This window comes from Cololabis saira, chromosome 24 (assembly GCF_033807715.1).
Source record: "Cololabis saira isolate AMF1-May2022 chromosome 24, fColSai1.1, whole genome shotgun sequence".
NCBI lineage: Eukaryota > Metazoa > Chordata > Actinopteri > Beloniformes > Belonidae > Cololabis > Cololabis saira.
The window spans coordinates 2,367,822-2,391,527 of record NC_084610.1 but is presented as its reverse complement, the minus strand read 5'-3'; the positions used below and the strand labels follow the sequence as shown (position 1 = coordinate 2,391,527).

General features: G+C 41.1%; 1 protein-coding gene across 1 annotated transcript; it reads left to right on the top strand.

Annotated features, from left to right (window-relative positions):
* On the top strand, nucleotides 1–23,593 carry kynu (kynureninase). Its single transcript, XM_061715956.1, has 14 exons — nucleotides 1–168; nucleotides 3,598–3,792; nucleotides 5,239–5,359; nucleotides 7,072–7,154; nucleotides 9,774–9,835; nucleotides 10,874–10,945; nucleotides 11,589–11,663; nucleotides 12,760–12,906; nucleotides 14,410–14,508; nucleotides 14,595–14,668; nucleotides 15,169–15,221; nucleotides 16,825–16,910; nucleotides 19,008–19,238; nucleotides 23,274–23,593. Exons 2-14 carry the CDS (start codon nucleotides 3,624–3,626, stop codon nucleotides 23,391–23,393), a joined length of 1,392 nt encoding a protein of 463 aa, XP_061571940.1. The 5' UTR covers nucleotides 1–168; nucleotides 3,598–3,623; the 3' UTR covers nucleotides 23,394–23,593.
* Nucleotides 23,594–23,706: the final 113 nt, after the last annotated feature.

Sequence of the window (23,706 nt, the reverse complement as noted above, 5' to 3'; positions counted from 1 at the left end):
CTCCCGTTCACAGGGATCACACTTTGATCCGGGGCTATCAGCGGATTCATGACGACAATCATTAACCCCAGAAGCCGTCCGGAGGGGTCAAAGGTCATCTGGGAGGGCTGGCTCAGTCCGACTGCTGTCAGCGGAGAGGGAACCCGTCTGCAACCACGCTGAACCTCCGTGAGTTACTGCTCTTTATGACCTCCACCACAACTATTGCAACTGTTATGCTGCTTTTATAGCCAATGTAGAACCTTTAGACAGTAAACTTCAATATTTAACAACATAAAAGCTGTAAAAGCTACTAACCGCTTTTACATTGACCGGCAGAGTTGGGTAGTAACGAGTTACATTTACTCCATTACATTTACTTGAGTACGTTTTGGGAAACTTTTAGGAGTAGTTTTGAATCACTATACTTTTTACTTTTACTTGAGTAGATTTGTGAAGAAGAAACTGTTCCTCTTCCTCCGCTACATTAGGCTACGTTGAGCTGTTACTTTTCTTTTATCCCTTTTATCCACGTACGCGTCAATCTCATGACATCACTGGGTGATTCTTTGGGATATATGTTTGTTTTTGCATGTTTTGTCACATTTACACAGACTCAAACACACAGTTTCTATGAGTTCATGTTTGTTCTAGTTCTGCTGGTTAAAAAAGAAAAGTACAAAGGCTTGAAATTTTGTGCTACTTGTGCCTAATTAATTTTTTTATTCTGCTATTTTATTTATTTTATCATTTATTAAAGTACTTGAATTTACTTTAAGCTTATTTCAATTTAAGCTATTTTTTATTAATTTTATTTTATTTTATTATTTTATTGATTTAATTTGCCTGAAGATGATTATTTTGTACTTTTGTCTGTTTGAATGGTTGTGTTAAAAACATAAATCAGACGTTACTCAACAGTTACTCAGTACTTGAGTAGTTTTTTCACCAAGTACTTTTTTACTTTTACTCAAGTAATTATTTGGATGACTACTTTTTACTTCTACTTGAGTCAGATTATTCTGAAGTAACAGTACTTTTACTTGAGTACCATTTTTGGCTCCTCTACCCACCTTTGTTGACCAGTGGCGAATCAGACAATCTCAGCAAATCAGAAAATAGAGGTTTTGTTGCCGGGTAGGTCAGAGTTTCAGCCTCAAGCCCTTCATCCCCTTTGAAAACAGAAATATTACAAATTATTTTAGTAAAAAACGAAGGAGCCTTGAGCCAAGGAGGAGCCTTGAGCTCAGTGTGGACCTCCCTTTGGCAGGAACACTGGGGGATAAAAATGGGGAAAAAGTCGTGATAAAAATATTTAAAAAAGAAAAAAAAGGAAGGAGCGACCAGGAGAGGCAAGCAGAACAAAGGGATAGAAATGAAGAATAGAGAACAGAGAATGTAGGAGGTTCAGCTGTGGAGGCGACCACTGAGGGAGGAACAGAGCAGCAACAATGTGAGGAAGAGGACGGACAAGAAGACAGGGGTGTGAGGGATGAAGATGAGAAGGTGTCAGGTTCAGAAAAAGGGACAAATACTGGAGAGGTAGAGATGAGGATGAACAGATGACAGGAAGTCAGAGGAACAACCCTCCGGTTAGACAGCCCAAACCAATACAAGGGAATTAATCACAAATCAACAAATAAATCATCAGCAACGGTTGAACAAAAACATCTAACAACATCTAAAGAAAGAGCCACTACAGCCTCTAGTCAAAAGTGAATGAGAGAAAAAAGGCTTGAAATTGGAGGTGAACTGGAAATGTCTTTAAAATGTAAAGCCTCGTTAATTGTGTCATAACATACTTCATTTAATCCAGAAAAGCAAACGGGTTCTTGAGAGGGTGCCAGGTTGAGCCAGCTCTGAACTGCCTGCACACGCCCGCCTTAGGCCCTGTCCCAATCCCCCACTACCCCTACTTTTCAGCACTACCCCTACATTTTGCTTGTTCCCGTGAGGGTAGTGGTGTCCCAATTCCTCTTTTCACCTAGGGGGAGTGGCTTAAACGAGGGGTAGTGGCTATGAATCTGTCCCTACGGATCGAGGGTTTTCCGATGCACCCTAGGTGAACTAGGGCCAGAAAAATTTCCCAGAATGCTTTTCGTCGTCATTTGCGGACTGAATCAAAAAAAAAAAACATGGCGGACATTTCTTATTTTTTTAGTGAATAAAATCAATATTTTGAGTTAGTTTCTGCATAAAAATGCGTTTTGATTACTTTTCTAGCAAGAAATATATATTTTACTTTCATAATATTCACTCAGTGAATGTACATAATCACTCGTTTGCCCGTTGTTGCGAAGTCTTTTTCAAACCTCGCCAGAATAAAGGCTGATTTATGGTTCCTCGTTACACCAACGCAGAGCCTAAGGCGTAGGTTACGCGGCGACGCGCTCTGTACGCCGTACCCTACGCCGTAGGCTCCGTGTCGATTTAACGCGGACCCATAAATCAGCTCCCGAGCCGGCAGGCAGAAATCCCGAAATTTTCGGAGCAAATTTCTTAACAGGCGTAGCTACAACTGTTAGATTTAATCTATAAAACCAACATTTATCTTCCTAAATGATTTATTTCAGCCAGAGGTAATTCTCCACAGAGCTGCAGGTTTCTCCCCGGGACGACGGTGCAGGTTGACCCGGCCGTGAGCTGCTGCTGCTCCGAGCCGGCGGCTCTTCTCCCAAAACATCGGGTCAAATTTCTTAACAGGCGTTATTTGGATAAACTGAGCCCAGGTTGGGGATCTTCTGCTCGGGGGTTTATGTAATAATTGCTCGGGGGTTTATGTTTATGTTTATGTTCATGTTCTGGATCTCTGGAAAGCGTCTAGAGACAACATCTGTTGTATTAGACGCTATATAAATAAAATTGAATTGAATTGAATTGAATCTTAACGGTTACTTTTACACCTGAAAAAATATTAAAACTTAATAAAGGCATATTAACAGCGCTACAGTGGAAATTAAAATAGCTTTTAGCTCTGGGCTTCCTGATAATGTGTGACGTATGTGCAAACGTAACTACGCAGTCGCTTACGTACCTGAACGTAAACCACGCAGTGACGTAGCAAGTAAAACTTAGGGGTGGTGCTGAAAGTAGGAGTAGTGGGAGTATTGGGACAGGGCCCTGGGAAAATTACAAGGGCCCTAAAATCTGTGGCTTCTTTTTTAGGGCTAGTGGTAGAAAGTAGGGGGTGTATTGGGATTGGCCCTAATGTCAGTCACCGTTGGGCCGACTGAGCTCATGCTAAGCTATGAAGCTTCTGATCGGATCTGTCCAGAGTAACCAGTGCTGCCAGACCTGGAACTGGTACTGGTACCTGGTACTAGAGGTCCACTGGGATCTGTTAGGGTCTGATTAGATCAACTGCTCAGCAAATCAATAGCTTGTGAACTCTTGTTGTCGCTGTGTCACACTCCAGATGTTTCTAGGACGTGGACGGGCCTGGACTGATTATTTGCTAAAAGCAAACACCGGCCCCGGTACCAGGAACCTCCCGGGTTCAAGAGCTGCAACTAATCATTACAAACTGACGAGATAAACGTTGGAATGTTGAAAGAAGTTCAAGTCGCTGCCTAAACTGCTGCGTCATGTTTGAAACGATCTCATTTCCCCCCCCTGCAGGCCCGTAGCGCCCCAAACCCGCAGTCATGGACGCCCTGGCTGGCCTGCACCCCAGAGAGGTGGTGGAGCGGGTGGCGCTGTCGCTGGGCTGCAGCCCGACCTCCGCCCAGGTGGCCGCGCACCTCGACCAACACGACCAGCTGAGACATCTCAGGGAAAAGTTCCTGGTGCCCAAAACAGCAACTCTGCCTCCGTGTGAGTAACACGGGATGAAACTTCACGGGGACCAGACGCAGCTTCACTGCATGGAGCTAGAACAGTCACATAATTCGCAATTGCACACACCGTTTCACAAATGCACAGGACAAGTTTCACAAATGCACTGAACAATTCACACGTGCGTAGGAAAGGATATACACATTTATTTTTGATGCACACACAAATATAACCTGATTTTTTTGCTGCGCTGGATTTGCGTGTGACTTTTGAGACTCCCCTGACGTGACTCAATCCACAAATACGTTTTCTTTAACACGGAAGGATCTGCAACCAATCAGATATCTTCCTTTGTTTCAGCCAATCATAAGAGCGCACCCCACGTGGGGGATGATTTACTCGTAAACCAATCAGATTAAAGGGGCGGATACACCTGCTGTTTGAACTGCGTTAGCGCCGTTCGCTTAGAAAAGTGATTAATATTTGGAGTTGGTGGAGTAAAGAGTTCCTGCATCGGCTAATTCTCCAGTCTCCTGACGGCTCTGGTTGAACGGCCCGACAAACCATCTCCGATCCCGCTGTTTTCTTCACCGACATCACAAGAAAAGCAGAGCAGTGATCTCCTCTCCATCCCGTGTTGCTGTCTTGTTTATTTATCTTTATTCCACCAACTCCAAATATTAATTCTGCTCTGGGGGGAGAAGAAGAAGATCCATCTTTGGATACACTTTCCTACAGAGACGTGGAAAAGAAAACCCAATGTGTCGTTGAAAAAGAAAAAGATGGGGAGAAATGCGGAAAAATAAATATGTTGTAAACTCAAATTAGAGTCTTCTGTATCTGGAATGAATGTATTCTTTTTTTTTTTTTTACCCTTGTCTGCACACATATTAATGATTGATACCATGACGGTAGAAACCAAAAGCATATATATGTGCATTATTACTATATTTAATATATATACATATATATATGCATACATATGCGTACACATACATAAATATACACATACAAACCCAGTGATTTTTTTTGGGGGGGGGGTGACGACATCCACTGCCAATCCAGGAAGCAGGAACACACGGAAACACACGCACTGGAAATCTGCAACTAAAAACCACAAACAAAACACGAAACCGGCACAGAGCCAACCAAAACAACAACAGCAATCGACCCAAATCTTGAGATCTGATCGCAGTCTGGAACGACTGCGATCTTGAATGTATTCTTGAGTCTATAAGGTAACAATAATATAATAATAAGATAACCTTGTTTGAATTGTAAAATGGGTTTGGATAAATACAATCTTTGACTAAAACTAGACTAAAATGCTCAGACTTTTAGTCGACTGAAACTTGACACGACTAAAAGGAGAATGAACGTGACTAAAACTAATAAAAACTAAAATAATAGCTTGACCCAAAGACTAGACTAAAACTAAAACTGAAGCAGGCTGACAGAAACACTAATGGTGATCTCTCCCTGCAGCGGATCTCTCTCTGGTGGACGGCCAGGACGAATGCATCTACCTGGTGGGAAACTCTCTGGGGCTCCAGCCCAGGACGGCCCGCAGATACCTGGAGGAGGAGCTGGACAAGTGGGGACAAACGTGGGTGGAGTCCTCACCTTCAGTCGTCTCACCACAACCCAGTCTCACATAAAAACCTGCCTAAATTGGTCCAAAGTGCAAAAACAGAGGGGTTACAATAATAGCCCTTGAATTGTATAACTGTTACATTTTTCTGACTATTCGTTTTGCATCCAAGTCACGTGACTTTCAAGATTCTGGCCGTGACACCAAAAAACATGGCGGACATTTCTCATTTTTTTGTGAAAAAAATCAATATTTTGAGCTAGTTTTTTGCATAAAAATGCGTTTTGATTACATTTCTAGCGAGAAATATATATTTTACTTTCATAATGCATTCACTGAGTAACACTCAGTGAATGTACATAATCACTCCCTTGCTCGTTGTTGCAAAGTTTTTTCAGATCTCGCCAGAATAATGTGAAACTGCAACATTTTCAACCTGATGGATCAGGTTGGGGAATTCCCTGGGCGTCCCCTCTACGTCAAAGAGGGACGAGATCCTGATCACCTGACGAGGCCCCGACGTGGACGTGGAAGTAAACGGTTAAATATGTTGTGCTTTAGCACAGTAAATATTAAAATAAACCGTACACAGGTACATTTACAACTTATATTGAATCAATGTGAATACATCAATTCAGTTACAGGACGTTAAATAAAGTATTGTGGCGATAGATAGATAGTCGTGTAGGTTGAGCACGTGTGTCTGAATTGTGCTACTCGGCGAATCCGACATCTATGGCTAAGATGAAAACTTAGCCTTAAAAATAGAAATATCCCCACGATAAGTCATAATTATGAGATAGAAAGTCGAAATTATGAGATAGAAAGTCGAAATTATGAGATATAAAGTCATAATGATGAGATAGAAAGTCATAATTATGAGATATAAAGTCATAATGATGAGATAGAAAGTCATAATTATTAGATAGTCGAAATTATGAGATAAAAAGTCATAATGATGAGATATGAAGTCATAATGATGAGATAGAAAGTCATAGTTATGAGATAGTCGAAATTATGAGATAAAAAGTCAAAAGTATGAGATAGAAAGTGTAAATTATGAGATACAATGTTGAAATTATGAGATAAAAAGTCAAAAGTATGAGATAGAAAGTCTAAATTATGAGATAAAACGTTGAAATTATGACTTTTTATGTCATAATTATGACTTATCGTGGGGATATTTTTATTTTTAAGGCTAAGATTTCATCTTGTTTTTTTCTTTTACTGGCGGAAATGGGCTTCCATAGACATCACTGATGTCATTTGATTTGTATCTCCAGTTTGATACTTATATTTTAAAGTCTGCATTAGGCTTATAATTAGGTTTGGCATAATGACTGGTAAATCCACGGTGCTGAAACCTCATGTGATGGTTCTGACCGTGTCGTCTGCTGCTGTGGTTGTGTATCAAGGGCTGATCTGTGGCTTTTTTTTAGCGATTATGTTTTAACGGGGATGTTTAGGCCTCAAGGGCCCATCTAGAATGCTTCACCCCCCTTAGGCTGGGACCCCTGCTCCGCCCCTGGTGTCACAGCCAGAATATTGAAAGTCATGTGACTTGGACGCAAAACGAATAGTCAGAAAAATGTAACAATGTAAAAATTCAAGGGCTATTATTGTAACCCCTCTACGTTTTTGCACTTTGGACCAACGTAGGCAGGTTTTTATGTGAGACTGGGTTGCTCACAGAGAGGCTCCTGGGTGATGCTTGGTGTCTTTTCCAGGGGCGTCCACGGCCACACGGAGGGCTCCAGGCCTTGGGCGTGGGCTGAAAACAACATCGAGCACCTCATGGCAAAGGTTGTGGGTAAGAATCCGCCCGGGCTGGCGCCGGCAGCTAGCCAGCACCGATTCTAGAAGGAGACATATCTGAGCTCATCTGGACACACGGGTTGGTCGCACCTTAGGCTCCCCGCTCGTCCCTTTAAATACGGAATTGTTCCGTAATTGGGAATTAAAAGTTGCGTTCCGTATTGAACCAATACAGACACATACTATGCTCTTATTGATGTAATAATATACAGGTGAAGGTCGGAAAATTTGAATATATTGCAAAACTTCATTCGTAGTAAATTCAACTTAAGGTCAAACACATGTATCATTTCCCACTACATGCAAAGTGTGATATTTCAAGCCTTTATTTGTTATAATTTTGGTGATTATGGCTCACAGTTTATGAAAACCCCAAATAAAAAATATATATTATGAAATCAATAAACAATTCAATCATCAAAATTATAACAAATAAAGGCTTAACATATCTTGCTTTGCATGTAATGAGACTATGTAATGTATTAGTTTCACCTTTTAAGTTGAATTATTGAAATAAACTAACTTTTACACCATATTCTTCACCTGTATCTATATTATACATCTGGGCTGATGTGGACGTACATAGCATAGGAGGCTATTTCAGCTGCTGTATGGTTGGCTGTCTGTACAGTCATGCAGGTTCAATGCTATTAAAGCAGCACAATGTAACTTTCAGCTTTTGTTGAGTTTGGCGGCATCTTTTGGACAAAAGCGGTAGTGCTTTACCAGAAAGAACACTACATTTCCCATGAGCACCAGCGCGTACTGCCGGAAAACTCCTGTCCCCGTCGCGTGCATTTGTTTTGATAGTAAATGAAGACGGGACGGACTTTTCTGTTTCACCAAGTGAACAGACGGAACGCAAAAAAAAAGATGTTAAACTGCTGGAAAGGAACTGGAATTTACCGGGATACCTTAAACAAGGAAGCCAGGGAGCGGTACATGGAGAAAATAATGATTATTAACGGTTTGGATCCATATGAAATCCCTACTAGAGAGTGGAGCTCCGATGAGGATTTACTTCGCAGTTCTGCACAACCCACGTTTTACTACCTTGTTTAGGAGTGTTTGGCAGCTGCTTTGGTAAATGTTTGACTCGCCATGTGTTTCAATAAATTTGTATAATAGTACAACATACAATACATGTTTTGTATCACTCTTACTCTTACTTTTTTCTATTTTGACTGCTATATTATGCTGAAGAGGCTCCGAGGCGTGAGCAATATTTTTGTTTTCCATCCATCCATCCATCCATCCATTATCTATACCCGTTTATCCCTTGCGGGGTCACGGGGGTCTGCTGGAGCCTATCCCAGCTCATTACAGGTGGCAGGGGTTACACCCTGGACAGGTCACCAGTCCATCACAGGGCCACATATAAACACACAAACCATGCTCACAACCACACTCACTCTCACACCTACGGGCAATTTACAATCACCAATTAACCTAATATGCATGTTTTTGGACTGTGGGAGGAAACCGGAGTACCTGGAGAGAACCCACGCAAGCACGGGGAGAACATGCAAACTCCACACAGAAAAGCCCCTGCCGGGCCTGGGAGTCGAACCGGGAACTTTCTTGCTGTGAGGCAACAGTGCTAACCACTAAGCCACCGTGCTGCCGTATTTTTGTTTTCCTTGTGAGATTATTTTTTTCCTCTGCAGCTACAAATAGAGTTAATATCTTTTCCTCAACAAACTAGTTTTATCTGAAGGTTGGGGTTAATCGCACCGCAGAGAGCTGGCCAGCAACTGCATTTAGCTGGAGAAGTGGGGAATAAAACCCGTGTTTTGATCCGACCCGGTCTGTGTGAGTGTTTGTTTGTGGTTTACTGTGGAAGGTTATGTTTGGTCGTTACAGCCGCGATCCAACCGAGCCGACGACTCTTTTACTCTGTTATCTCAGATACTTGTCCTCCGTGGTTCTTCCTCCGAGCAGGAAAGTGGTGAAAAGTTAAACCATTAGGATCTCTTCCCCACGTCTGTTGTGTGGAGCTGCTGCAGCCACAACACAGCAATGGGTTACCAGCTTCTGCTGAGCTCTGCGCTCCAAGCCCCGCCCATTTTCATCTCAACTACGAATCGGGAAGGAGGGGGATGTGACGTATGCCGTAAAGTTACATAGTTACATAGTGCCAGTGAAGGTGAGTACAGCCAGTACAGACCCCTCAGACCATGACAGAGGTTCATTAAACCTGTTGGAAGTTGGTGTACCATCACAATGAGTCTGGAAACATTAGTTTAAGGTGGAAAAGTTACATAGTGCTGCTTTAAAGCACTTTAAACTTTAAATCAAAGCGTTTTCTTCATATAAAATAAATACATTTTAGAAGTTTTGGGGATGTCCCTTTTTTTGGCGCCTGTGCTGCTGAAATCGGGGCGTCCCTTATTTCTATTTCTGAAAGGTGGCAACCCTAGTCTCACCTCCAGAAACTAACTGGAGTCTTGTTTACACCTGCGGTGGGATGGGTCACCTGCTCAGGTGAACCTGCTCAGGTGAACCCCCCTCTCACCCAGCAGACCCGGGGAACCTAACGGGGGAAGCGGGTACTGATGACGGAGGACTTTGGTAGGTGAAGTGATGAGCCTGATGCATGATGTGGTTTCCACAGGAGCCAAGGCCGAGGAAGTGGCGCTGATGAACGGCCTGACGGTGAACCTGCACCTCCTCATGGTGAGATGCCGCCGTTTCCCAGCATGCACTCCCACACACCTCTCTGAAGGTCTGGATCGTCCCAAAACCTGGATGATTCTAGTATTCATCCATCCTGATGCAGAACCAGGACCTGAGAGGTCTGGATGGTTGCTATGGCAGCAACAAGTGACAAGGGACCGCAGGCCAGCACGCAGCTCCCAAAGCTCCGGCCTGCAAACATGCACAAAAGAGAAAAAAGGGGGGCCGGCATAAGAGACTACAGGAACGATGGACAAAAATGATAACTATGAGATATTTATAATAAATAAAGATGGAAATTGAGAAGAGAGGAAGGGAAGAGGAGAGGAGAAGAAGGGTGAGAGGCACCGCCCAGTGGATCATGTCGGTGCCCCCCTGCAGCATAGGCCTATAGCAGCATATCTACCACGAAGCTATATTTGAGACTAACTATTATACTCTTGTTCTATAGCTGCAACTATGACTACTGACTCTAACACACTAGCGTTTACACTAACTAGAGATTTACCAACACCAGCTAGAGGTTTACTAAACACTAACTATAGGCTTTACTAAACAGAAAGGTTTTAAGTTTAGTTTTAAAGGTGGAGGTGGTGTCAGCCTCCTTAACCCAGATTGGAAGTTGGTTCCATAGTAATGGTGCCTGATAGCAGAACGCCCGCCTTCCAAATCTACATTTAGATAGTCTAGGAACTACGAGTAAATCTGCACTCTGAGAGCGGAGAGCTCTGCCAGGAACATAAGGCACTATCAGGTCTTGCAAATAATGCAGAGCATAGTGTGAATCCACCAAGCAGCGCAATGCAGGCGTCAGGCGATTTTTGATGCTTTCAGTGTGAATCCAGCATTAGTTCTAGTGAGAACCTGGGTAGCAGTGTTCTGGACCAGACCTGCTGCAGTTTATGTTGGAGCCTTGCATGATCCAACCTCGGAGCGTGTTTGCTGGGGCATGCTGGGATACATTTGCAGCAGCAAGACCACTGCTGATCTCTTTCCTTCCTGGCACTACAGCTCATCGTCTCGTTGTTCCTCCTGCAGCTCTCCTTCTACAAACCAACGCCAACTCGACACAAAATCCTCCTGGAGAACAAGGCCTTCCCTTCGGATCACGTGAGTAACATCCGATCCTGAGTTCAAGGTCCCCGCCGACGGACAAACGGACTAACAAGCCCGCATTTCTACAAGCTGCTGGTTGAACTTTTACCTCTGTAGCTTGAGGTTGGACCAGTCTGAACATACAGGTTTCCTATGGAGCCAAATCAAGGCCAAAAGTTTTGCTAATTTGAAAATAAAATTGTAATTGAAAAACTAAGATTTGAACCAGAAAATTCAAGTTTTGATCATGAACTTATTTTTTTCCAGTTTCAATTTTTTTTTTTTTTTTCCAGTTTCAAATCTTTTTTTTCAGTTTCACATCTTTTTTTTCAGTTTCAGACTTTTGGCCCTGATCTGGCGTGAAAACTGTGAAACTGAAAAAAAAAGATCTGAAACTGAAATAAAAGATGTGAAACTGAAATAAAAAGATCTGAAACTGAAAAAAAGATCTGATACTGAAAAAAAAAATTTAAACTGTAAAAAATAAGTTCACGATCAAAACTTGAATTTTCAGCTTCAAATCTTAGTTTTTCAATTACAATTTTATTTTCAAATTAGCAAAACTTTTGGCCTTGATTTGGCTCCATAGTTTCCAACATAAAGAACCAGGATGAAAGTAGTTTCAGTCTGATGAAACTGAGTGGATCTTGTCTTTCAGTACGCCGTAGAGTCTCAGATCCGCCTGCGAGGATTCGACCCGGAGCACAGCATGCTGCTGGTGTCGCCCAGAGAGGTACGACCACAACGCTCACCGTCGTTAGACGCTCACGAGCTGCTGCTGCAGACCTGCCAGCTGTGATTTCACCTTCAGGCCCTGAACCTTCCCAGGCCAAACCGAAACCGGTCCCACCGGTCTCGTAATACTTATAACAGCACAAAAACCATATTATCTTCATAATAAGAGAGATTATAATCTGTTTATTCACAGCTCACAGGTCTGACGCCTAGCTGTTATCCATATCCAGCTGTCAATCAAAAGACTATCCCACAATTCTGCATATTTGGGGTTTTGTATGATTTTAACTGACTAGGCCAGGGGTCGGCAACCCGCGGCTCTTTAGTGCCGCCCTAGTGGTTCCTGGAGCTTTTTCAAAAATGTTTGACCCTTATTTTCCTTTTTTCTTGTTTTTTTCTTGTTTTTTCCTCTTTTTTCAGATTTTTCTCTTTTTTTCTTCCATATTCCTTTCCCTTATAATCTCGACATTTCGACTTTTTTCTCGACATTTCCACTTTTTTTTTCAACATTTCCACTTTTTTCTCAACATTTTGACTTTTTTCTCGAAATTGTACTTCAACATTAATCTCAACATTTCGACTTTTTTCTCAACATTTCAACTTTTTTCTCGAAGTGCATAATGAAAAAAAATCTTCCTCCTCTAAAATCTTATTTTGATTTTTCTCCTGCCTGGCCCTAATACTCTTCCATAGATTTGCGTAACAAAAAGAGTCACGTGGAAAGACATTCGCAGCTACATTTGCAGCCGAGTACCCAGTTCTAACTAATATAGAAACATGCAGCATGTGTTCTCTTCATTCTAAGGCTGATACAAGACTTTTGATTTTTAGCGGCTCCAGACATATTAGTTTTTTGTGTTTTTGGTCCAATATGGCTCTAAAACATGTTGGGTTGCAGACCCCTGGAGTAGGTTCTCAAAAATGCAGTTCTTGGATCTATTCAGACGACCAAACCCTTAGCTGGTGCTCGTTGCCTTTGAGTTTGGTTTCATTAGGTCACTCAGCGAGTAGTAATTGTTATTAAAACTGGGATTGGCTGAGTCTGAAATCAGGGAAAAGGGTCTGAGACGACGTTCTGCTTCCCGTCCGTTCAGGGAGAAGAGACGCTGCGGACCGAGGACATCGTGGAGGTGCTGGAGAGGGAGGGCGACTCCATCGCCGTGGTGATGTTCAGCGGCGTGCAGTACTACACGGGCCAGCTGTTTGACATGGCCGCCATCACCCAGGCCGGTCACAGGAAGGTGAGAGGTGTCAGGAACGCTCCCTTAGTCCTCACTCCATCGGGGTTTCCTGCATTTGTGGTTCCAACGTTTTCAAGTTCAAGTACAAACAACCCAACATTCTTTTACAAGACCATCCAATAATTTAAAGCCACTCGATGGAGCAGTACCACATCTGACCACACGGGGGCTTTAGAGCTGCTGAGTCGACCACAGAGACACTAGTGTTGTTTCTGTCAGCCTGTTTCAGTTTTAGTTTTAGTCTAGTCTTTCAAACCATCATTTTAGTTTTTATTAGTTTTAGTCACGTTCATTCTCCTTTTAGTCGTCTCAAGTTTCCGTCGACTAAAAGTCTGAGATTTTAGTCTAGTTTTAGTCAGAATTGTCCAGGACCATTTTAGTCTAGTTTTAGTCAAAGATTGTATTTAGCCAAACCCATTTTACAATTCAAACAAGGTTATTATCTTATTATTATATTATTGTTACCTTATAGACTCAAGAATACATTCATTCCAGATACAGAAGACTCTAAGTTGAGTTTACAACATATTTATTTTTCCTCATTTCTCCCCATCTTTTTCTTTTTCAACGACACGTTGGGTTTTCTTTTCCACGTCTATGTAGAAAGTGTATCCAAAGATGGATCTTCTTCTTCTCCCCCAGAGCAGATCCCCGTGTTTCTCTATGTAACTTTGTTTTTAATTGACGTTAACTAGAGCTCTGCGTTAACGGCATCAGCCTCTAACTCTGCAGCTGCATCTTCTGGATCTGATTCCTGCTGCAGCGACTGATGGAGGACTAACGTCACCCAGCAGAACTAAACCAGAGAAACTACTGAAAACATGGACATTAAACCAGAGAAACTACTGAAAACATGGACATTAAACCAGAGAAACTACTGAAAACATGGACATTAAACCAGAGAAACTACTGAAAACATGGACATTAAACCAGAGAAACTACTGAAAACATGGACATTAAACCAGAGAAACTACTGAAAACATGGACATTAAACCAGAGAAACTACTGAAAACATGGACATTAAACCAGAGAAACTACTGAAAACATGGACATAAAACCAGAGAAACTACTGAAAACATGGACATTAAACCAGAGAAACTACTGAAAACATGGACATTAAACCAGAGAAACTACTGAAAACATGGACATTAAGGATCTTTGGTGGAACATTTCGTCTCGTTTTGGTCAACGAAAATGACACATTTTAGCAGTTTTTATATATTGCAATCTAAATTCTAGTCTCGTTTTTATTCGTCTACGATATTGCATTATATATTTAATTATCGTTTTCGTCACATGACCAGCATTTTCGTTGCGTCTCGTCTCGTTTTCCTCAGTTGATAAAGGTTGGTTGGTATTTAGTCATAATTTTCGTTGACGAAAGCAACTTTAAGCACTAATGAGGTGGAGGTCCGGTCCTCCACACATGAATCTGCCCCCTTGTGGTTAGAAGTGGTATCGCTACACAGAATGACTCTAACACGCCCACTATTTTCCCGCCAGGGCTGCTTTGTTGGCTTCGACTGCGCCCACGCGGCAGGCAACGTGGAGCTGAAGCTGCACGACTGGGGCGTGGACTTCGCCTGCTGGTGCTCCTATAAGGTCAGCTCACAGGAAACGGAGATTAATCCCGTTTCTGAGAGACAAATTGTTCGCTTGCACATGACAACTATCTGTATTTCCTGCAGTACATCAACTCCGGCGCTGGTGGTCTCGCCGGAGCGTTTGTTCACGAGAATCATAAACACACCATCAAACCAGCGTGAGTAAAACGTCCACTAACAAACGCATGTGTCATAGTCTTGTTGACTATTACCGCTTTTTCTAAAATCTCCCACCCAGTGGCGTAGCCAGAAAAATTTTTGGGTGTGCCAGCTGTCTCTGTGGGTGGCCCCGGCCACCCCTGGCACACCCGTGGCTACGCCACTGCTCCACCTAACCTTCAAGATTAAAATGTAACACATCGTACAGATTTTTAGAAAACAAATCAGACAAAAATAATAAGAGGAAAAAGGAAGTGAGGCAATCTGGGAGGGAGCTGAGAGTTTCAAAGATTTGTGGAAAAAAAACCCATGATGCAAGTCTGGAGAAGAAAAAACTAATTTTAGGTTTCATTTCTTGAAGTTCCTTCGAGTACTCCGGAAACAGAAAGCAGGTTTTTGCTGCAGGACGGGGAAACCATATGGCAACAACTACAGAAGTCATCTCTTGCTTATTGTTTAGTATTTTCACATTTATATAAAACCTTTTTGTCTCCTTCAGGCTGTGTGGATGGTGGGGACACAACCTGAAAACTCGGTTCCAGATGGATAACGGTAAAGATCTTTTTTGTATTCCTCATTGAACCTCAGTCACTGCTTTGGGCGTAGATTTCAGCTTTGCTGCCACCTGGTGGTCAGTTTCAGTACAGCAGCTGCTGCTCCCTCTACCAAGCAACCAAACCTCCACATTGATTCATTTACCTCTAGGCAGAATGTGTGGAAAAACAAAGTTATTTCCTTCTTTCGTTCGTTCGTTTTTATTTATTTCGAACATGTATAAAAAAAAAAACAAGAAAAAAAGATAAGAGAAACAAATACAGGTGGGCATTCCACCACATAAAGAAAAAAAAAACACATAAAAAAACATATTTCAGTTACATGTTCAAAAAGGAGTGGGAAGAAGTATAAACTTATTTAATCCCACCCCCTTTCCACAAATAAACATAAATTATATGCCTGTATTTATGTTTTATACTATACACTAATTTGTATAAATAAATATATATATATATAATTTTTACAAAAATAACCTGTTTAATACCAAATGTAAGCTCTATCATAAATATAATATACAGTAACTATGATATAAATATAATATGACTATGATATAAATATAATACGTATATCTTTACAAACATACAAAGGCAACATGACAGAATAGCAGAACACACACAGCTGCTGATCTTTAAACACAGTCTTCACTTTTATACCTCAAATAAACCATTTCTTTATATTTCTTCTTAAATTGTTTTATCTTTGTACATTCTTTTAACTCCAAATTCAAATCATTCCACAGTTTAATTCCACAAACTGATACACAAAAACTTATTTTTGTTGTACGAACAAATAAATATTTGAAGTTTAGGTTTCTGCTTAAATTCTAACCCCCTTCTCTCCCAATAAATAATTTCTGAATGTTATCCGGTAGCGAATGATTTTTTGCTTTAAACATCACTTGTGCAGATTGAAATGCCACTAGATCCATGAGTTTTAGTACTTTAGACTGTAAGAATAGTGAGTTAGTGTGATCTCCATATCCAGCCGTATGAATGTATCGTATTGCTCTTTTGAAGTACGAGTAATGAATGTAATCTGGTTTTATAGTTATTGCCCCAAATTTCTGCACAGTAAGTGAAATATGGAAGAACTAGTGAACAGTAAAGAATATGAAGAGCCCTGTGATCCAAAACCTGTTTTGCTCTGTTAAAGTACTGCAATACTCTTTGAAACTTTGTTTTGTACATACTTAATATGAGATTTCCAGCTAATTTGATCGTCCATTATTACTCCAAGAAATCTGATTTCGTTTCACAGACAGCTTCACAAGCTAAAAGAAAGCTAAAATAAATAGTCTTCGGTCATAAAATATAATAAAACGAAATTATTGGGTTAAAAGGCATTACATCTTATATAAACAGATAATAACACGTCCCTCCCAGAAAATATCTTCTTTCACAGATCTACTTTTTACCGTGTTTTTTGTTATTTTTGTTACAAAAATGAAAATGTACTTTTTTCAATGTTCTTCTCAATAGTCCATTAAAAAATGTCTGTAGTACCAATGAGTCCTACGTTTTACGTGGTACCAGGGCTCTTTCTACACTGCATATAAGCTTGACTTGTGTCCCGTTTTAGATGTGTTGTGTTCTGTTTCCAGTGTTGGATCTGCAGCCTGGAGTGAGCGGCTTCAGACTCTCCAACCAGCCCATCCTGCTGGTCTGCCCCCTGCAGGCCAGTCTGGAGGTACTGCAGTGAAACATCTGACATTTGTGAAGGATTTCATCCTTGTACTTCTCTACGAGCAGTACTCCAGTTGTAAAAAAAAACAAATCAGGGGGGATGGTGGATTTTATCATATGGAGACAGATCATTTGTGCTGATTACAAATAATATAATATATTACAAATAATAGCAGTGACCAAAACACCTGCAGAAATACTGCAGGAATGACATAGCAGCAGTTAAATGCAGCCTTCTGTAAGCTTTAAATATCCACTGGGCTTACATCAAATACATCAAAACACAACAATAAAAAACACTTTTCTGAACTTATCAATATGACTCTGTCCTTCACAGGATAAATAAAATGGATCACTGCAAAAACTAAAAATCTTAACAAGAATATTTGTCTTATTTCGAGTTAAAATGTCTCATTTTAGTAAAAAAAAATCTCATTACACTTAAAACAAGACTCATCACTGGAAAAAACAACAATTTTCACCTGTTTCAAGTAGATTTTCACTTGAAATAAGTAGAAAAATCTGCCAGTGGAAGAAGATTTTTTTGCTTGTAATGAGAAGATAAATCTTGTCCCACTGGCACATTTTTCTACTTATTTCAAGTGAAAATTTACCTGAAACAGGTGAAAATTGTCAAATTTTTCTGCTGTTATTTTTCTGGTGATGACTCTAAATGTTGAAATAGCAGTAAAACCACATTCATTGATGAAATGACATAAGGGATGGAAAGGAGGGATGGCAGTTTTACAGGGGGATGATTTTGATTTTGCGTTTTTATTTCAGGGGGGATCCCATCCCCCCTCACCCCCACCTCAACTCCAGTATTGGTTACGAGGTATAGAAGAACAAGGCTAAATACATAAATAAATACAAGGTATACAACATCATGTATGTATTGAGACTACTGATGTTCTGGACAGTTTTAACGGAGCTAAAGGGCTTCTTCTTTAGGTTTTTACTTCTAAAAAGGCCTTTTACAGCTTATTTTCCTCCTAAGCACCAGCCGTCCGACTTCCAGGTTGAACCACAAGTGGAAGTCAGACTTGCAAATGGACAGAGTTCATAGTTGTCTGGGCAACGCCCGCATTATGCCATTACTTTTTATCCAGTCTGATCAAATCCATCCAAACGTCCTGATTTCAAGTGTCGGTACTGAAACAACATCTAAAACGAGTGCTGGCAGAGCAGTGTGTCTGGAGCCGCCCCCAGCTGGGGCTTAACTCTGATCCTCTATTCCAGGGGTCGGCAACCCGCGGCTCTAGAGCTCTTTAGCGCCGCCCTAGTGGCTCCTGGAGCTTTTTCAAAAATGTTTGACCTTTTTTTTCCTTTTTTAATCTCTTTTTTTTGTTCTTTTTTTAAAATTTTTTCTTAATTTTTTCCTTTTTTTCTTCCCTTTTCCTTTCCTTTTTAATCTCGACATTTCAACTTTTTTCTCGAAATTTGGACTTTTTTCTCAACATTTCGACTATTTTCTTGACATTTCGACTTTTTCTCAACATTTTGACTTTTTTCTCACAATTGTACTTCAACATTAATCTCGAAATTTTGACTTTTTTCTCGAAATTTTGACTTTTTCTCAAGATTGTATTTCAACATTAATCTTGACATTTGGACTTTTATCTCGACAATTTGACTTTTTTCTCGACATTTCGACTTTTTTCTTGACATTTCGACTTTTTCTCGACATTTTGACTTTTTTCTCAAGATTGTATTTCAACATTAATCTTGACATTTCGACTTTTTTCTCGAAATTTTGACTTTTTTCTCGAAATTTTGACTTTTTCTCAAGATTGTATTTCAACATTAATCTTGACATTTCGACTTTTTTCTCGAAGTGCATAATGAAAAAAAAACTCCCCAGTTATAACTAATATAGAAACATGCAGCATGTGTTGCTTTCATTCTAAGGCTGATACAAGACTTTTCATTTTTTGCGGCTCCAGACATATTAGTTTTTTGTGTTTTTGGTCCAATATGGATCTAAAACATTTTGGGTTGCCGACCCCTGCGCTAAGCTTTACTCGTATTTATTTACTGAGATATGAAGCAATTTGTTGGGTTTGTAACAGGATTTTTCTTCCACCATCTCCTGAATATTTAGATCTTTGACCTGACCAGCATGGCGGCGCTGCGTAGGAAGTCGGTCCTGCTGACCGGTTACCTGGAGTATCTGATCCAGCACTACTACACCCAGGACCCGGCCAACCCTCACAAACCTCACGTCAGCATCATCACGCCGGCGGACCCTGAGCAGCGAGGCTGCCAGCTGTCGCTCTGCTTCTCCGTGCCCATCAGGAAGGTCTTCCAGGAGCTGGAGAGGAGGGGAGTGGCTGTGAGTAGCTGCAGACGCGTGTGCTTGAACTAAAGCCTCCACCTGTAGGGGTTTTAAAGGTGGAAAAGGGAGGAAGCTCAGATCCCTCAGACAGGACTGCTACCAGATCCCTCATTCACCATCAGCTGATAACAACCGCATGGACAAAGGGTTACTACAGTGCTATGCGAAAGTATTTGGCCCCCTTGAACTTTGTGAACTTTTGCCACATTTCAGGCTTCAAACATAAAGATATAAAACTGTAATTTTTTGTGAAGAATCAACAACAAGTGGGACACAATCATGAAGTGGAACCAAATGTATGGGATATTTCAAACTTTTTTTAACAAATAAAAAACTGAAAAAGTGGGCGTGCAAAATAATTCACCCCCTTTACTTTCAGTGCAGCAAACTGTCCAGAAGTTCAGTGAGGATTCTGAATGATCCAGTGTTGACCTAAATGACTAATGATGATAAATGGAATCCACCTGTGTGTAATCACGTCTCCGTATAAATGCACCTGCACCGTGATCGTCTCAGAGGTCCGTTTAAAGCGCAGAGAGCATCATGAACAACAAGGAACACACCAGGCAGGTCCCAGATACTGTTGTGGAGAAGTTTAAAGCTGGATTTGGATACAAAAAGATTTCCCAAGCTTTAAACATCCCAAGGAGCACTGTGCAAGCGATAATATTGAAATGGAAGGAGTATCAGACCACTGCAAATCTACCAAGAACTGGCTGTCCCTCTACACTTTCAGCTCATACAAGGAGAAGACTGATCAGAGATGCAGCCAAGAGGCCCATGATCACTCTGGATGAACTGCAGAGGTCAGGGGTCAGGGGTCATGATCACTCTGGATCAACTGCAGAGGTCAGAGGTCATGATCACTCTGGATGAACTGCAGAGGTCAGAGGTCAGGGGTCATGATCGCTCTGGATGAACTGCAGAGCTCTACAGCTGAGGTGGGAGACTCTGTCCATACGACAACAATCAGTCGTATGCTGCACAATTCTGGCCTTTATGGAAGAGTGGCAAGAAGACAGCCATTTCTTAAAGATATCCATACAAAGTGTCGTTTAAAGTTTGCCACAAGCCACCTGGGAGACACACCAAACATGTGGAAGAAGGTGCTCTGGTCAGATGAGACCAAAATCAAACTTTTTGGCAACAATGCAAGACATTATGTTTGGCGTAAAAGCAACACAGCTCATCACCCTCAACACACCATCCCCACTGTCAAACATGGTGGTGGCAGCATCATGGTTCGGGCCTGCTTTTCTTCAGCAGGGACAGGGAAGATGGTTAAAATTGATGGGAAGATGGATGGAGCCAAATACAGGACCATTCTGGAAGAAAACCTGATGGAGTCTGCAAAAGACCTGAGACTGGGACGGAGATTTGTCTTCCAATAAGACAATGATCCAAAATATAAAGCAAAATCTACAATGGAATGGTTCACAAAAATATATCCAGGTGTTAGAATGGCCAAGTCAAAGTCCAGACCTGAATCAAATGGAGAATTTGTGGAAAGAACTGAAAACTGCTGTTCACAAACGCTCTCCATCCAACCTCACTGAGCTCCAGCTGTTTTGCAAGGAGGAATGGGCAAAAGTTCAGTCTCTCGATGTGCAGAACTGATAGAGACAAACCCCAAGAGACTTACAGCTGTAATCGCAGCAAAAGGTGGCGCTACAAAGTATTAACTTAAGGGGGTGAATAATTTTGCACGCCCAATTTTTCAGTTTTTTATTTGTTAAAAAAGTTTGAAATATCCAATACATTTCGTTCCACTTCATGATTGTGTCCAACTTCTTGTTGATTCTTCAAAAAAAAATTACAGTTTTATATCTTTATGTTTGAAGCCTGAAATGTGGCAAAAGGTCACAAAGTTTAAGGGGGCCAAATACTTTGGCAAGGTACTGTAGTTTCAAGCTTTTTTGATGAGTTTTTCATCTCTAGAGAGTTTTGGTCAGGTTTTAGGGGCAGTGAGGGTACTGAAACTGGCTTTTTAAGTATCTTATTTGCTGTTCTAGTGATTCTTTTATCCCGTCTTGTTTGGTGTGCGGGATCCTGGGAGCACGCTCAGTTGGGACCAGGACTACGACTGTAGGAGTTGAGTTCTCACGTGACTAAAAGCAGCTTGCACCCTCAGATGTACGTTTTGACCCTTTGCACTGCAAAGACGGTTAAATTCACAGAAGTCCAGCCTTTTGTTGCCACTTCATTGCTTTAGAAGACACACATAATCAAAAAGGTCCCAAATGGGGTTCAGTTCAGTTTCCACTAGGAAAAATTCTTTTTTTCCAAATAACATTAGAGATTTGTTAATAATTAATTTGTCCATCTGTCTGTTCAGTCAGTTGTTAGCAGTGCGTGTGATTTGGTGTTTTTAAGGCCATAAACACTTTAGGACCACCCAAATCCCAGGACCGGCCCTTTTTAGTACCGTTACAAATAAAAACACTTCAAATTGTTGCTCCATTTAAATCTGTTCACAAAACCGGGTTCTCTCACTTTTACGCTGAGATTTTCCAGAAACATCCATGCAGTTTTCAACAAGACAATTCAAAACCTCTTCATTGAGGACTCATTGTAAGATAATTAAATAAACTTTGATACACACTACAGTACTTTGAAACCGCCATCTGTAGTCTTACCACGTCTGACCACAAGGGGGAGCACATCAGGTGGAAATTCATGGGAGACAAAAAGCTGCATCAGTGGTGGGAGATTGTGGCATTAGAGTTCATTAACACTGTATATACGCCCCCATGTGGTCAGACGTGGTACTGCTTCATGATGACGTGTCCAGTATTTGTAGATAGGAAAGAAAGATGATACTCACATAAACCCTTGTTGTTAAACTAATAGTCCATGTTCCAGACCAGATATCAGCACCACTCAAGGTGACAAAACCTGCTTATCATTTTTGAAAATATCTATGTCTGTAGATGATATTTTTATGTGATAACCAGTACTGGAGTTGAGGGGGATGAGGGGGGACGGCATCCCCCCCTGAAATAAAAACAGTCCAAATCATCCCCCCCTGAAATAAAAACGGTCCAAATCATCCCCCCCTGAAATAAAAACGGTCCAAATCATCCCCCCCTGAAATAAAAACGGTCCAAATCATCCCCCCCTGAAATAAAAACGGTCCAAATCATCCCCCCAGAAATAAAAACTGTCCAAATCATCCCCCCAGAAATAAAAACGGTCCAAATCATCCCCCCTGTAAAACTGACATCCCTCCTTTCCATCCCTTATGTCATTTCATCAATGAATGTGGTTTTACTGCTATTTCAACATTTAGAGTCATCACCAGAAAAATAACACCAGAAAAAATAACTTATTTGACAATTTTCACCTGTTTCAAGTAAATTTTCACTTGAAATAAGTAGAAAAATCTGCGAGTGGAACAAGATTTATCTTCTCATTACAAGCAAAAAAATCTTGTTCCACTGGCAGATTTTTCTACTTATTTCAAGTGAAAATCTACTTGAAACAGGTGAAAATGGTTGTTTTTTCCAGTGATGAGTCTTGTTTTAAGTGTAATGAGATTTTTTTTACTAAAATGAGACATTTTAACTAAAAATAGGACAAATATTCTTGTTAAGATTGTGAGTTTTTGCAGTGATCCATTTTACTTATCCTGTGAAGGACAGAGTCATATTGATAAGTTCAGAAAAGTGTTTTTTATTGTTGTGTTTTGATGTATTTGATGTAAGCCCAGTGGATATTTAAAGCTTACAGAAGGCTGCATTTAACTGCTGCTATGTCATTCCTGCAGTATTTCTGCAGCTGTTTTGGTCACTGCTATTATTTGTAATATATTATATTATTTGTAATCAGCACAAATTATCTGTGTCCATATGATAAAATACACCACCCCCCCCTTCAGATTTTTTTTACAACTCGAGTAATGGTTATCATACCAAAATATAGACATACTGTAGATATCATAGAAAGCAAGTTTAGTCACCTTGAAGTGACAAGTGAAACTTTGGGCTCTGGCCCGTGGACTATAAGTGATTATTTCCGTTTCCTGTTTCTCAGTGTGACATGAGGGAACCGAGCGTCCTCCGGGTGGCCCCGGTGCCGCTCTACAACTCCTTCAGAGACGTCCATCGCTTCGTGGAGACACTGACAGCTGCTCTCAGGTCCACCAGCCAGTAGGACGGGTCTGCAGGAACCCCCAGGTGTGAGGGGGGGCGTCTGCTGACCGATACTTCAGTCCTGCCGGCGGTCAGAAAGATGTCTGGAAAAGCTCATGCAACCTCAAAAACCACACAATCTCTCTGGACCTCCTCCGTTGTTTTTGTTTGTTGCTGAGGTTTCACGTTAATCGGCTGAAATAAACTTTTTTCAGAAGCCAACTGTTCCTTCGTCTTGGTTTGAGTGCTTATTACGTTTCTACAACATTCAATTATTGCTGAGCTTCAGAAATGACACTCAGTTCAACAGTCCTGAAACTTTTAATCCGGGGGGG